Source organism: Scyliorhinus torazame, chromosome 9, assembly GCF_047496885.1.
Source record: "Scyliorhinus torazame isolate Kashiwa2021f chromosome 9, sScyTor2.1, whole genome shotgun sequence".
Lineage (NCBI taxonomy): Eukaryota > Metazoa > Chordata > Chondrichthyes > Carcharhiniformes > Scyliorhinidae > Scyliorhinus > Scyliorhinus torazame.
Window position 1 is genome coordinate 99,977,177 of NC_092715.1, and position 15,884 is coordinate 99,993,060.

At 49.9% G+C, this 15,884-nt stretch overlaps 1 protein-coding gene across 4 annotated transcripts in view; it reads left to right on the top strand.

Moving 5' to 3' along the window:
- Positions 1 to 15,884, top strand: part of rhobtb3 (Rho related BTB domain containing 3) — a 294,119-nt gene that overhangs the window by 142,559 nt on the left and 135,676 nt on the right. For 3 of the 4 annotated variants that reach the window (XM_072516320.1, XM_072516319.1, XM_072516317.1), the window contains exon 4: positions 8,427 to 8,584. In XM_072516320.1, coding sequence (XP_072372421.1) covers positions 8,427 to 8,584 — 158 coding nt within the window. The remainder of the gene's footprint in view (positions 1 to 8,426; positions 8,585 to 15,884) is intronic. The other variant, XM_072516318.1, reaches the window with a different exon arrangement.

The following is a 15,884-nucleotide window of genomic DNA, read 5'->3' on the forward strand; positions in this document are numbered from 1 at the left end:
AGAAGGCTCAGCTCAGTCACACCCGACCCGTTAATGGCCCCTGGACTAACCTCCAGATTGATTTTATAGGACCTTTGCCCCCTTGTAGGAATGGCTATAAATATGTACTCGTGGTGATAGACACGTTTACCAAATGGGTGGAAGCATTCCCAGCCCGCACAAACACTGCAAAGACCACAGCCAAGGTTTTAGCCCACCACATCTTTACAAGATGGGGGCTCCCCCGCAGCATTGAATCCGACCAAGGTTCCCATTTTACGGGATGTGTCATGAAGAACGTCCTCAAGATATTTGGCATTACCCAAAAATTCCACATTGCATACCACCCCCAGTCAAGTGGTATCGTGGAGCGCATGAATCGGACCCTAAAATCCACCCTCACAAAATTGGTCCAGCAAAACAACACCGTTTGGGACTCTGTCCTCCCTTTTGCGCTGATGTTTCTGCGAAATACAGTTTCAACTTCCACAGGTTACACCCCACACACTCTCATGACCGGACGCCCCATGAAAGGCACAGAATTTTTATTAGGTTTAGACTTGACCAGCCCCGAAGTGATGGCCCTCTCACACGAGAACGCAGTCAAACAATTAGTGGCGAATGTTAAAATGGCTCAGCTAGCAGCCGCAGTGAAATTGGGCACAAGAAAGAAGCAGAGCAAGGCTTGTTTTGATAAGACAGTGCATGCAACTGAGTTTAGTGTAGGACAGCAAGTCATGCTCTCCGTCTACAACCCCAGCACATTCCTGTCGCCAAAGTACTCGGGTCCGTACTCCATTGCGGACAAAGTAAGCCCTTCCGTCTACAAAATAAAGTACCTCAATGGAAAGACTGCGTGGTTCCATATCAACCAGCTGAAGGCATATGGAACGCAGTCTAACCATGCACACCACGTCATGCTCGACACAGCACACCACACCCCGCACACAGCCAATGTAACCCTACCATCCCCCAACACGTCCAGCCCAGCCACGTACTCAACCTCGACTCCACCCCCAAAATATACACTCCGCCCCGGAACGCCCACAGACTGCAGCAGCAGCGACTGTGACTCGGACAATAGCCACAGCACACCTCCCTACTATCCCCATGCAACAGGACCCACACCCAGCGAATCTGACCACGATTCGAGTGATCCCTTCATGATCACTTTCCTAAACAAACCCCACCACCGACCACCGACCTACAATGACGACCCCGATTCCGTCCCCACAGAACTAGACACCACCTATTGGCACAGAGATAATTCGTACAGACTCGTCCGGAATGACGAGAGCGATCCCAAATCACACCATGCAGCCCTATAAGCCCTGATACACTCGAGAGTTTGGCATCCGGAGAAGATGACGACCTTGAGTCTGACTCCCAAAACGAGAACCCCTTTGCGACCCTGTTCGCAACCGATAACTGGGGTATCCAGATGATGTTTTAAAAGGAACCGCTTGGGAGAAAACGGTGTCCTTTCCGATGGAACCTGCAGCATGTTTTATGTTGTTTGTAGTGTATTGTTAAATGTTGTATGTTAGACCGGAAAAATAATTTCCACGGCCACACGCCTTTTCGGCCGAAACCTCTGAGAACTTGTCCGCAGAGACTTGTCAATGTCCCAGACGCCAGTTCAGCGGAACTCGTCTGTTGACAGATACACAGACCCCCGTTCATAACTGCCCTTCTGGTTCGAGGAAGGAACCAATACGGCAACCCCCCCACGATGACTACATTTCTTGCCCGTTCTTGTCAGCTGCTCAGGCAGTGGTGAAACAGCTTGGGACCCTCCCTGCCTGGGAACCCCCCCTCTGTTCAGCTACGCTCGGGTAGAGCACACACGGCATTGGTCGCCGTCCTACCCGGGGACTCCATCCAAATCGTACCCGTCGCGGCCCATACGCACCTCATTTCGGCAAAGTTTTGTTCAAAAAAGTTTTGTTTTGTTTCAGATAACCCTTAGTTTGCCAACCTTATGCTATTTACATCCTGAAACATTGGGATGGTAAACCGCACAGTCTGCGAGACGGCTCGCACTGGTTCATTATTTGTAAGTGTGTCTTGTCCTGAAATTCAGTTTTTGAAAAAGAAATGAGGGAGTCACACATAGTGACCAATTATAAAGGGAGTAATTGGCACTAAAGGACAGACAGGCTATTGTACGAGATATTAAACCAAGATAGTAACAGACACTATGCTTGATCACACAGAACTCCAGAAGCTCCAGGACTGGAGAAGAGAAGAGAAGAGAAGAGAAAGAAGAAAAACCATGAGGACATCCTCCGCGTGGCTCATCGTTATAATGGACATTTGGTTGCACGCGAACGCGAGCACCCTGACCTCACCTCCCCCAGCCATTAATGATTCACTTCCCCACAGTACCCAGAGCCCAGTCACAAATGACACCACACCATCTTGGTGTGACAGGTTTATAACCTATTACTCCCTGTCCTACGTGATAGAATCCCTATTGGTATTGGCGATACTCTGCTGCATCGTGCAGACTATTCGTCTGAGAAAATGGAGAAGGAGAGCCTACCGCGCTCGCACCCCGGTATATAGAATAAGATCCCCTATTTTCGGATACGACCAGACCCCCGACCCCCGCGATCTATAATAAAAAGCATTCATTTGCGTTTTGTTATAAATAAAGAAATGTTCATGAGCAATTGTACAATCCTGAGCTTGACTGCCAAGCCAGGAAAATGTGTATAAAACTGCTATGATTTTGTTTGTATGGTTTAGGAAATTAGTGTGATGAAATAGTTGAGTGAGTGTAGTTTGTTAAGGATAGTTAGAGGTTCCCATTTTTTTTTTTTTTGTAATGCATGTCCCTGTTTGACATAGCGCCCCTCAGAATTGGTAGTTAAAAATGTTTTGCATAGTTATGGTCAGTGTTGAGGCCATCGAAGAGTGCTCGCCTGGTCAGGGAATGGAAAGCAACGCAGTTATGTGATCCTTCACGCTTCGCGCTAGGATCACAAGGAGGGTGTGTAGCCACCTGAGTTGGCCAAGCCCCGATTTAAAATGGCAAACGGCAAAGGCTGAAGGAAAATTCAGCCAACACAGGCAGAAACCAGCAGGTGCAGGTTTGCTGTGTATTTAACTCTGCACAGGCCCAGACAGCATCGATACTAGCAGCCATCTGCATAATAATGCAGCAACCACCTACATACTAATAAGCAATCCCCGGGAACAATAGCAACATTTGGGACAAACAAGACGAAGCCAGACTCCCGGCGCCAGCAGGAGCCAACACAAAAGAGGTTAACGGACGCCTCAAGACCGCCCATCGATCAGGGAACCGCTCCAGTATTGGAGAAATCGAACCAAGCGATTGGAACAAAGTCCAATCACCTAGAACCAGGTACAGGGTACGCCCCGAAAGGCGGGAAGCCCCTGGGGACTATAAAGTTAAGCCCCAAGTTCAAATCGGCCCTCTTCTTCCTGACCGGGTCACCCAGCAACGCGAACCAACATTGACCGTGACTGGTCCAGTGGCCACCGAGAGATCGTAAGTCTTAAGTCAATGCTCGCTACGTGATAGGCGCTCCTAGCTATCAATCCGTAGCAACTTTGAATCCCGCAGACTCAGAACCCGAACGAAAGGCCATTTGTTCCCCTGACCTGGTGGGCCAGTCCGAAGCGAAGTACAGGCCTGTTAGTCGTAGAAGTAGCTTAGATGTAGAATTTGTGCATGAGTAGCGATTACTGTGTATAATAAATGTGCTTTGATCTAAATCTTACTGATCGGTGTATTGAGTTATTGGTCATGACACGAACTTGAACCTCGTGGCGGTGTCATAAAGGTACCTGGCAACTCGAGAGCAAAGGTTCAGTTTCCTGCCTGTTCCCCATAACTTGTGACTGCTGTGTAGTTCAAAACGCTGCCCGAACTCCAGAAACTCCAGGTCACTTTAATTGGCTCACCACCTTGATGCGTTCTTGCCCCCTGGAAAGGCGATGTGTTGGTAACAAGATCTGTAAAACAAAAACCACATGGTCATGTAATTGACTCTCTGGCCTTCTCGTGATTGACACTTTTCAGCCACCAATGGAATTTGGTCCTTAGGAGGGAACCTTGAAATTAAATAGATGATACTTATTTTATTCTTCAGTCTTCCCCTGGACCCCTGCTGAAGCTCCAATCAGTGAGAATTTGTGAGGTCATCTTTTGTGGGGACTGTAGAACTTGGCAAGTACAGAGGACAGAGACCTGGAGAGCTGAGTCTCATCCCTTCATCTTGTCCCTTGCATCACGAGGACTGAACATTCCGGGGAGTGCTAAGGCTAGGAAAAAGTGGCCCCGCTATACAGAATAAAGTTATATACAAGTTAGTTGTTTTCGTTGACATTTTGAACTTTGTGTCAGAATTTAAATAACGTGTCTTGCATTTATTCCATGGCATCCGAAGGAGATATCATCAGTTGAATGCTATATAAATTCATTCTCAGTTTTTCTTGGCGTTAAATGGTCGTGAATAAAATCTTTTGAAAATAGGATTTCAACCTTCAAATCAGTGCTCGGACTTTAAGTTCCGAGCATATAATGTGAATTACATTATCTGCATTACAATTACGTGTATTCCCATAACAGCCTCCCCGAACAGGCGCCGGAATGTGGCGACTAGGGGCTTTTCACAGTAACTTCATTGAAGCCTACTTGTGACAATAAGCGATTTTCATTCATTCGTTCATTCATTTCACAAAAATCCAGAAGCCAAAGCCTTGGGCATTGTTTCACTGCAACAATATCCTTCTGTCTGATGTAAATTGATTTCACAGCCCAAGTAAGATTAAGTTCAGTATATTTATGTGGAATTTGTCTTCATTACTGTGCCGAGCAGTGGGGCTGTTGGCGGATGAGGAGGTGAGTGAGCGGGTCCGAGGAAGTATAGAGAGGTACCTGGAGGCCAATGATAACGGGGAGGTCCGAGTGAGGATGGTGTGGGAGGCGCTGAAGGCGGTGGTGAGGGGAGAGCTGATCTCCATTAGGGCCCACAAGGAGAGGAGGGAGCAGGGGGAGAGGGAGAGGCTGGTGGGGGAGATGGTGAGGGTAGACAGGAGGTATGCGGAGGTGCCCGATGAAGGATTGTTGAGGAAGAGGCGCAGCCTCCAGGCCAAATTCGATCTGGTGACCACCAGGAAGGCGGAGGTGCAGTGGAGGAAGGCCCAGGGGGTGATTTACGAGTATGGGGAAAGGCAAGCCGGATGCTGGCGCATCAGCTTCGGAAGCGGGAAGCAGCTAGGGAGATTGGGGGAGTTAAGGACAGGGGAGGTAGTGTGGTGCGGAGTGGGGTTGGCATCAATGGAGTCTTCAGGGACTTTTATGAGGAATTGTACCGGTCCGAGCCCCCACTGGAGGAGGGAGGGGTGGGCCGCTTCCTGGACCAATTGAGGTTTCCGAAGGTGGAGGAGGGACTGGTGGCGGGACTGGGGGCCCCGATTGGGCTGGAGGAGCTGACCAAAGGGATAGGAAGCATGCAGGCGGGGATGGCACCGGGGCCGGACGGTTTCCCAGTCGAACTCTAGAAACAATATATGGACCTGTTGGGCCCGTTGCTAGTTAGGACCTTCAATGAAGCAAGGGAGGGGGGGGCTTTGTCCCCGACAATGTCCCGAGCACCGATCTCCTTGATCCTGAAGCGGGACAAGGATCCCCTGCAGTGTGGGCCTTACAGGCCGATTTTGTTGCTAAACGTAGATGCCAAGGTGCTGGCGAAAGTCTTAGCCACGAGGATTGAGGATTGTGTGCCGCAGATCATCCACGAAGACCAGACGGGGCTTGTGAAGGGGAGGCAGTTGAACGCGAATGTGCGGAGGCTTTTGAACGTTATCATGATGCCGGCGAGGGAGGTGGAGGCAGAGATAGTGGTGGCTATGGACGCTGAGAAAGCCTTCGATAGGGTAGAGTGGGGGTACCTGTGGGAGGTGCTGAAGAGGTTTGGGTTTGGGGAGGGGTTTGTCAGGTGGGTTAGGCTGTTGTATGAGGTCCCGATGGCAAGTGTGGCCACAAACAGGAGGAGGTCTGAGTATTTTCGGTTGCACCGAGGGACGAGGCAGGGGTGTCCCCTGTCCCCCCTGCTCTTCGCACTGGCGATTGAACCCCTGGAAATGGCACTGAGGGAGTCGAGGAACTGGAGGGGGTTGGTGCGGGGTGGGGTGGAGCATAGGGTGTTGCTCTATGCGGACGACTTGCTGCTATATGTGGCGGACCCGGTGGGGGGAATGCCGGAGGTAATGAGGATCCTCAGGGAATTTGGGGATTTCTCGGGGTACAAGCTCAACATGGGGAAGAGCGAGCTGTTTGTGGTTCACCCAGTGGACCAGGAGAGGGGGATTGGCGAGCTCCCACTAAAAAGGGCGGAGAGGAGCTTCAGGTATTTGGGGGTCCAGGTGGCCAGGAGCTGGGGGGCCCTGCATAGGCTTAATTTCACAAGGCTGGTGGAGCAAATGGAGGAGGAGTTCAAGAAGTGGGACGCGTTGCCGCTGTCCTTGGCGGGTAGGGTGCAGTCAGTCAAAATGACGGTGCTCCCAAGGTTTTTGTTCCTGTTCCAGTGCCTCCCCGTGTTTATCCCGAAGGCCTTTTTTAGGCGGGTTAACAGGAGTATAACGGGGTTTGTGTGGGCGCGAGGGACTCCGAGGGTGAGAAGGGTGTTCCTGGAGCAGAGTAGAGATAGGGGGGAGCTGGCGCTGCCCAACCTCTGTGGGTACTACTGGGCTGCCAATGCGACGATGGTGCACAAGTGGGTGATGGAGTGGGAGGGGGCTGCATGGAAGAGGCTGGAGACGGCGTCTTGTGAGGGTACGAGTCTCGGGGCTCTGGCAACGGTGCCGCTGCCGTTCCCTCCAAGGAGGTATACCACGAGCCCGGTGGTGGCGGCTGCTCTCAAATTCTGGGGGCAGTGGAGGTGACACAGGGGGGAAGCTGGGGCCTCGGTGTGGACCCCAATACGGGGGAACCACCGGTTCATCCCAGGGAAAACAGATGGAGGGTTTCCGGGGTGTCACAGGGCATGGATACGAAAGTTGGGGGACCTGTTTGTGGACGGGAAGTTCGCGAGCCTGGGTGAGCTGGAGGAGAAGTACAGGCTCCCCCCGGGGAACACCTTCAGGTACTTACAGGTAAGGGCGTTTGCCAGGCGGCAGGTGGTGAAATTCCCGCGGCTGCTGCCACACACAGTACAGGACAGGGTGCTCTCGGGGGGGTGGGTGGGAGTGGGGAAGATCTCGGAAACTTACCAGGTGATGCAGGAGTAGGAGGAGGCCTCGGTGGTGGAGGTGAAAGGTAAGTGGGAGGAGGAGTTGGGAGAGGAGATTGAGGAAGGGACGTGGGCAGATGCCCTAGGGAGGGTGAACTCTTCCTCATCGTGTGCGAGGCTCAGCCTCATACAGTTTAAGGTGCTGCACAGGGCACACATGACCAGGACAAGGATGAGCCGGTTTTTTTGGGGTGAGGACAGGTGTGTTAGGTGCTCAGAGAGCCCAGCATATGTTCTGGGCGTGCCCAGCAACGAGAACGGTGTCGAGGGTGGTAGGATCCAGGGTCAAACCGGGCTGGGTGCTCGCAATATTTGGGGTGGCAGAGGAGCCGGGAGTGCAGGAGGCGAAAGAGGCCGGTATTCTGGCCTTTGCGTCCCTGGTAGCCCGGCGAAGGATTCTTCTTCAGTGGAAGGATGCGAGGCCCCCAAGCGTGGAATCCTGGATCAACGATATGGCGGGGTTTATTATGTTGGAGAGGGTGAAATTCGCCTTGAGAAGGTCGGTACAAGGGTTCTTTAGGCAGTGGCAACCGTTCTTAGACTTCCTGGCAGAACGGTAGACATTGGTCAATGGCAGCCGCAACTCGGGGGGGGGGGGGTTACTTTATTTTTGTTTTTGTTATGTAAACCTTCATAAAAACTTTTTTTTTAAAATTACTGTGCCGAGCATACATGCATGACTCAGATTCTCAATTATCTACCAAGTGCTAGGAAAGATCCCAAATCTTAGAGCGGGGATTCTCCTGAATGTCCCAGCCAACATTTGTTCCTCAACCAATGTCAGCAAAGATAAAATTAATTAGACATTTGCCTCATTGCTGTTTGCAGGATATTGCTGTGTGGAAAATAGCTGGTGTTAAATAATTCATAGCAATGAAGTGCTTTGACACCCTTGAAAAGGTGTTCCTTAGCTGCCATGAATGAAATCTTTCTTTCAATTTCCGCTATCTGCTAGACGTGAGGCGTGATCCTCTTGAGTCAAATATTGAAGGTTTTGCTACTTTCAAATATCCGAGTTCCAGAAAATCCAATCAATCGAAAATCCAATCAATCTGCCCTTGACTTTTTCTTGAATCCTGGCTTTGCAAATATTATGTGCAACTAAATTGTGTGTTTTTTGTAAAGTATTTTGAGACATATCTTGACTTGAAATTCATGAAATTTCAACATTTTCAACAGAAGAAGGGCCGCCTTGCTCTTGCCCACTGTGTACGTCAGATAAAGGGAGCTGTGTACCTTTCTATGAGGGAATTGAACTGTCAAAAGAAATTGGAGCAGCCTACTTGGAACTTCACAGTCTCAATGACTTCTATGTGGGGAAATACTTTGGAGGAGTGGTGAGCAAAATTGCAATTTCTTCATTGGTAGTTTTTAATAACATAAAATCTTAAGGTATATTTTCCTCATGTTCCACTGCTCAAAGACAATTACAGAAACTATCATCATGCAATGTTGTAAATTTGTCGAACTGTATTGGATTTGCTACTGAAACAGACAGCGGAGTTGAAAATCTATCGGCATTGCTTGCTTACAGCCTCCTGAGAAAATATGCATTATGGGAGGCGTAAGGGTCCCTCATTTGATATACCCATACCAATCTCAGTGCATCTAAGGCACCTGACCAGTCAAGTATTTTTTTTTTTAAATTAAATTTAGAGTACCCAAATCATTTTTTCCAATTAAGGGGCAATTTAGCATGGCCAATCTACCTACCCTGCACATCTTTGGGTTGTGGGGGCAAAACCTACGCAAACATGGGGAGAATGTGCAAACTCCACATGGACAGTGACCCAGAGCAGGGATCGAACCTGGGACCTCGGCGCCGTGAGGCAACAGGGCTATACCACTGCGCCACCATGCTGCCCCGCCAGTCAAGTATTTTGCCAACCTTTGTAAGGGTCCTATTTTTAAAAATATGAGAAAAATCTTGACTTGACTTGCCTGAAATGTTTGGTGTCAATACCATAATCTTCTGCATATGCCACCATTTAGTGATTTGTAGGATTCGCCTCACCAGACACACAGTTGCTGATGATTCACCATTTCACTCTCATGGCAGAGACTTGAATTTTCAATGTATCCAGTTTCTGACTTTCCCTGATACGCATCCACTGGATGCTTCATGCTTCACTGGAAGGGCTTCATATTTCCATCACCCGTATAACTTATTAGCTGTGTTAAAGGTTATGACTGGAGTGCAAGTTTTTGAGGCTTTACAAATAATTCTGTGATTCTGGAGTATTGTGTTTAAACATTAGAGGTAAAAAGAAAAATTGTAAATGTTGAAATCTGAGGTACTCAGGCCTTTTAACAACAAATCTGAGAAAAAATAGGTTGATGCTTGCAGGATTGAAACTTTAAAAATGGGTTATACCTAAAGCATTAACTTGCCTTTTATCTTACAAGATGCTGAAGAGCAGCTGCTTGTAATTTAACATTTAAAAAATATATTTGGAGGATCAGTCAAGCAAAAAGCTGACCAATTAACCTTTACAACCCATTAGACACTGAACACTAGTTTTGTTTACCAACCAATTCATGTTGACATGTCACTTCAATATCTTAATGCGCAGGTCAGTTCACTACTCCAACCTGCCGGGGATATTCAAGAGGCATCACTTCTCGAATGCCTAGAATGCGGAGCCAGTTGTGAAGAGAAGCAAAACAGAAGTCATGCACTTCCCCACAGATTGAGAAAAAAGTAGTCACACTTGGCTCTTTTGCATACTATTGGGTAGCACAGACAGAAACTGGCACTTTTGTGCATACTTGATTGGGATGGAGTGCAATGTGAGGAGGCCAGGCAGAAGTAGAAGAAAGTGGGGGAAGAAAAGTCCCAAAAACATTTAATGACATTTCAGGTGACTTCGATGATTTTGAACTAAATTTGACTGAATCAGAAAATATTGACGTGTATGTAAAAGCAGAGAGTTCCCTCATAATGGAATCAAATTAATAATACATTGGGAAAATCTGGAGGATTGGTGGGTACTGAATGTAACATTGTCATTGGGTGATTTGTTTTCCATGAAACTGTCCCTGGGTGATTGTATCTGCTGAAGTTCCTTTGAAAAATAAGTGTTGGCAGAAACCTAGAAATACATCTATAATGTGCCTGTCAACAGCAATTACTGAACTGTGCCATTTCAAAATATTTCATTAAGCTTCATTGAATATAGAGCATGATGTAAGCACCGTATTGCGCCCGGCGTGGATCTGGGCGTGCCAGTTAAGTAGCAGGAGAGGCCAAAATCTAGATCCGCACCGGGCTTGAATCAGTATGCTATCTAACCAGCCTGCTCCGGGTGACAGGTTCCAGTTCCTGCCCAAACGTGCTGAGATCATTGACCTCCAATCAGCACCAATCTCCATATCATTAGCAAGATGGAAGTCCAATGTAACGGCCTCCCGGGAACTAACCGGCTCCCCAGTGAGAGATCACGCGGGTACCATTTAGCACTCCGTTTTCAAAACAGGCAGCTGGCATAATGATGACTGAGGAGGTGAGTAGCCATTTCCATTCTCTGGTATGCACTCTAAGGGCACTGGAGTTGTTGCTCCAAGGGGATGGGCCGGGTCGGGGGCAGGGTGTCAGAGGTTGAGGGTTGTCCTGGGCTTGGTTGGGGTGGTCTTAGCTGGGTTTGTGGGGCCTACAAACCATCCCCCAATATTGTATATACTCATAATGGGGGCAACTACAACTGATACCTGTCTGTCCTGCAAAACACGTCCAGGACAGATCCCTGCTCTTGGTTAAATGCTGCGGGCCACTTTAATTCCCTCTGACTGTGAGCAGCCCGGAGCTTCACTGCTGAAAGCAATTGCTAATAAGTAATTGACATTGTTAGTTATGTGAGCACTTCACAGCTCCCAAGTGCATTCTCGTGGGTACGTGTGCCATGTCTCAGACGAGTGTTATTGCCCAGCATTCCAATTAAACTGTGAGGCCTGAACACTTTGCCTGGGGCACAGTGGTTAGCAATGCTGCCATCACCACACCAGGAACACAGGTTCAACTCCTGCCTTAGCTGAGTGTCTGTGTGCAAATTGTACATTCTCCTTTAGCTGCATAGGCTTCCTCCGGGTGCTCCTGTTTCCTCCCACAGTCCAACGATGTGCTGGTTAGGTGGATTGGCCATGATAAAAAAAATGCCCCTAACTACCAGTAGTGGGGGAAGACAGACGCGGGGAGCTGGAAGCACCAATAGACCTGGGAGAAATCATGGAGAGCATCAGCTCCATGCAGGCGGGGTAGGCATTGGGACCCGACGGCTTCCCAGCGGACTTCTACACAATATTTGCACGAGTCCTGGCCCCACACCTAAGGGACATGTTCGCGGACTCACCGGCAAGGGGAACCCTGCCCCCAACGCTAGTGCAGGCCTCAATTTCACTAATATCCAAAAAAGATAAAGACCTGACAGAATGTGGATCATACAGACCCATTTCACTGCTGAACATGGATGCGAAAATACTCGCAAAGTTCCTGGCCAAAAGGCTGGAGGGCAGCGTGCCAGAGGTGGTCGCAGAGGACCAAACGGGCTTTGTCAAGGGCAGGCAGCTCACAGCGAACATCAGGCGGCTGCGGAATGTGATAATGACGCCCCCCCCCGGGGAGAGAACACCAGAGGTGATCGTCTCCCTGGACGCAGAAAAGGCCTTTGACAGAGTCGAATGGAGCTACCTCCTCGAGGTACTGGAACGGTTTGGGCTAGGAGCGGGATTCACCGCCTGGGTGAGGCTCCTGTACATCGCTCCCAAAGCGAGTGTTCGAACTAACACCACCAGCTCTAAATACTTCCAGCTACAGAGAGGAAAAAAACAGGGCTGCGCCCTGTCCCTACTCTTGTTCGAGCTAGCGATTGAACCCCTGGTGATAGCCCTGCAGGATGCAAAAAGCTGGAAGGGAATCCAGAGAGGAGACAGAGAACACAGAGTCTCACTCTATGCAGATGACCTGCTCCTCTATGTCTCGAAGCCACAAGAGGGACTGGAGGCAATACTGCAAATACTGATAGAGTTTGGAACCTTCTTGGGCTACAAACTTAACCTGGGCAAAAGCGAGACATTCCCAGTGAACCCAAAAGGGGGAGGGAGAGAGCTGGAGGGGCTTCCGTTCAAAACAGCCCAGAACAGATTCCGCTACCTGGGGATCCAAATAGCCAGAGACTGGACACAGATCTTCTAGTAGTGTGCTTTCTGGGGCCCCAGGGTGCCCTATTGTCTCTTTGCAGAGGAAGTGCTTTATTTGAAGGTGTCTCAATTCCTGTCCTCTTGCTATTTCCACTTCCTCGTCAGTTCGTCCAGTGTCGACAGTCTGCGGCCTACGTAGAAGTCCTCGACCGTCAGTGTGCCCCCGTCCTGCCTCCATCTTTTGAAGGTGTTATCTAGCATGGCTGGGGGGTATCTGTGATTGCCACAGATGGGGGCCATAAGGGAAATTTTGGTTATCCCGAAGTGCTGTGCAAACTGGATCCACGTTCTCAGCGTGGCCGCTACCACTGGGCTCGTTGTGTACCTTGTTGAGGAGGATGGGAGTGCTGCTGTGGCCAGGGCCCGGAGGGTTGTTCCTTTACAGGATGCCTCCTACATTTGTACCCAATCTGTGTCAGGTTCTTGTACCCATCCCCTCACTTTTTCTGCCATTGCTGCCCAGTGGTAGTATTGTAGATTCGGTAGAGCCAGGCGCCCTCTGACTTTCCCTCTTTGCAGTGTTGGTTTGGGAATTCTCGGGTTCTTGGCTCCCCCCCCCCCCCTCCCACACACACACACACACACAAACGCCATGATTAGCCTGTCTATGTTTTGGAAAAAGGCCTTGGGGATGAAGATCGGGATGGATCTAAACAGGAAGAGGAACCTTGGCAGTACGTTCATCTTGATCATCTGCACTCTTCCTGCCAGGGAGAGTGGGAGTGAGCCCCACCGTTGAAGGTCCTTTCTTACTTCCTCTACCAGGCTGGTCAGGTTCCACTTGTGGATCTGTGTCCAGTCTCTGGCTATTTGGATCCCCAGGTAGCGGAATCTGTTCTGGGCTGTTTTGAACGGAAGCCCCTCCAGCTCTCTCCCTCCCCCTTTTGGGTTCACTGGGAATGTCTCGCTTTTGCCCAGGTTAAGTTTGTAGCCCGAGAAGGTTCCAAACTCTATCAGTATTTGCAGTATTGCCTTCAGTCCCTCTTGTGGCTTCGAGACATAGAGGAGCAGGTCATCTGCATAGAGTGAGACTCTGTGTTCTTTGTCTCCTCTCCGGATTCCCTTCCAGCTTTTTGCGTCCCGCAGGGCTATCGCCAGGGTATTTGATGGCTAGCGCGAACAAGAGTGGGGACAGGGGCAGCCTTGTTTTGTTCCTCTCTGTAGCTGGAAGTATTCAGAGCTGGTGGTGTTAGTTCGGACACTCGCTTTGGGAGCGATGTACAGGAGCCTCACCCAGGCGGTAAATCCCGCTCCTAACCCAAACCGTTCCAGTACCTCGAGGAGGTAGCTCCATTCGACTCTGTCAAAGGCCTTTTCTGCGTCCAGGGAGGTGATCACCTCTGGTGTTCTCTCCCCGGAGGGGGTCATTATTACGTTCAGCAGCCCCTGATGTTCGCTGTGAGCTGCCTACCCTTGACAAAGCCTGTTTGGTCCTCTGCGACCACCTCTGGTGCACAGCCCTCCAGCCTTTTGGCCAGGACCTTTGCGAGTATTTTCGCATCCATGTTCAGCAGTGAAATGGGTCTGTATGATCCACATTCTCTCAGGTTTTTATCTTTTTTGGATATTAGTGAGATTGTGACCTGCACTAGCATTGGGGGCAGGGTGCCCCCTGCCGGTGTCCGCGAACATGTCCCTTAGGTGTGGGGCCAGGACTGGTGCAAATATTGTGTAGAAGTCCGCCGGGAACCCGTCGGGTCCCGGTGCCTTCCCCGTCTGCATGGAGCTGATGCTCTGCATGATTTCTCTCAGGTCTATTGGTGCTTCCAGCTCCCGCCGTCTGTCTTTCCCCCACCACTGGTAGTTGGGGCATTTTTTTAATCATGGCCAATCCACCTAACCAGCACATCGTTGGACTGTGGGAGGAAACAGGAGCACCCGGAGGAAGCCTATGCAGCTAAAGGACAATGTACAATTTGCACACAGACACTCACCTAAGGCAGGAGTTGAACCTGTGTTCCTGGTGTGGTGATGGCAGCATTGCTAACCACTGTGCCCCAGGCAAAGTGTTCAGGCCTCACAGTTTAATTGGAATGCTGGGCAATAACACTCGTCTGAGACATGGCACACGTACCCACGAGAATGCACTTGGGAGCTGTGAAGTGCTCACATAACTAACAATGTCAATTACTTATTAGCAATTGCTTTCAGCAGTGAAGCTCCGGGCTGCTCACAGTCAGAGGGAATTAAAGTGGCCCGCAGCATTTAACCAAGAGCAGGGATCTGTCCTGGACGTGTTTTGCAGGGCAGGCGGGTATCAGCTGTAGTTGCCCCCATTATGAGTACATACAATATTGGGGAATGGTTTGTAGGCCCCACAAACCCAGCTAAGACCACCCCCCCTAAGCCAGAACAACCCTCGACCTCTGACACCCTGCCCCCGACCCGGCCCATCCCCTTGGAGCAACAACTCCAGTGCCCTTAGAGTGCATACCGGAGAATGGAAATGGCTACTCACCTCCTCAGTCATCATTATGCCAGCTGCCTGTTTTGAAAATGGAGTGCTAAACGGTACTCGCGGGGTTAGTTCCCGGGAGGCCGTTACATTGGACTTCCATCTTGCTAATGATATGGAGATTGGTGCTGATTGGAGGTCAATGATCTCAGCACGTTTGTGCGGGATCCGTAACCTGTCACCCGGAGCAGTTTGGTTAGATAGCATACTGATTCGAGCCCGGTGCGGATTGTAGCCATCTGGGATGGCCACTTCCCGATTACAAAATGGACACTTTGCAAAGATTGCAGGGAAAATGGAAAATGCTGAGAAAACAAGCAGGTTCAGAGCTTGTCTGTATATTGGAGCCGCAGCTCCCAGACAATACCAAAACTGTAGGCCCAATAGCATACCAATGGCCCATCTCCGGGAACAAAAGAGTAACATTTGAGTAACCGATACGAAGGCAGACACCCCGGCGCCAGAGGAGACCGAAACAAAGCAGGCCAACGGCCACCTAGGACACGTCTAGCCATCAGGGCACCCACCCTTTTATTGGACGAGATCAATAGGAATGATCAAGAAACAGCCCAATTGATTGGGGCCAAGTTCAAGGCCCGCCCAAAAGAGCACGAAGCCCCTTTGGGTGTAAGAAGGAGCCCCCAAGAGAGAATCGTTCTCTTGGACCCGGCTCTCACCGAGGAAAGACCTGTCCACCAGCTGCACCAGAAGCAAGTAAGTCCAAGGTCAACGCACGCTACCAGACGGACGACCTTAGCTGTTCCCTTGTGCCAGTTCGACGCCAGCAGCCTCAGAACCGAACAACGGCCATAGTTCTTCTGACTGAGTGGGCGCCCGAAGCTAAGTATAGGCTTTAGCAGTAGTGATAGTTTAGTCTGTAGAGTTTCGTGCATGAGTATATTTAACTGTGTGTGTAAATAAATAAGCATTGACTTTGAACTAACTAACTGGTGTATCGAGTCTTTGATCAGTATTCAGGTTTGAACCTT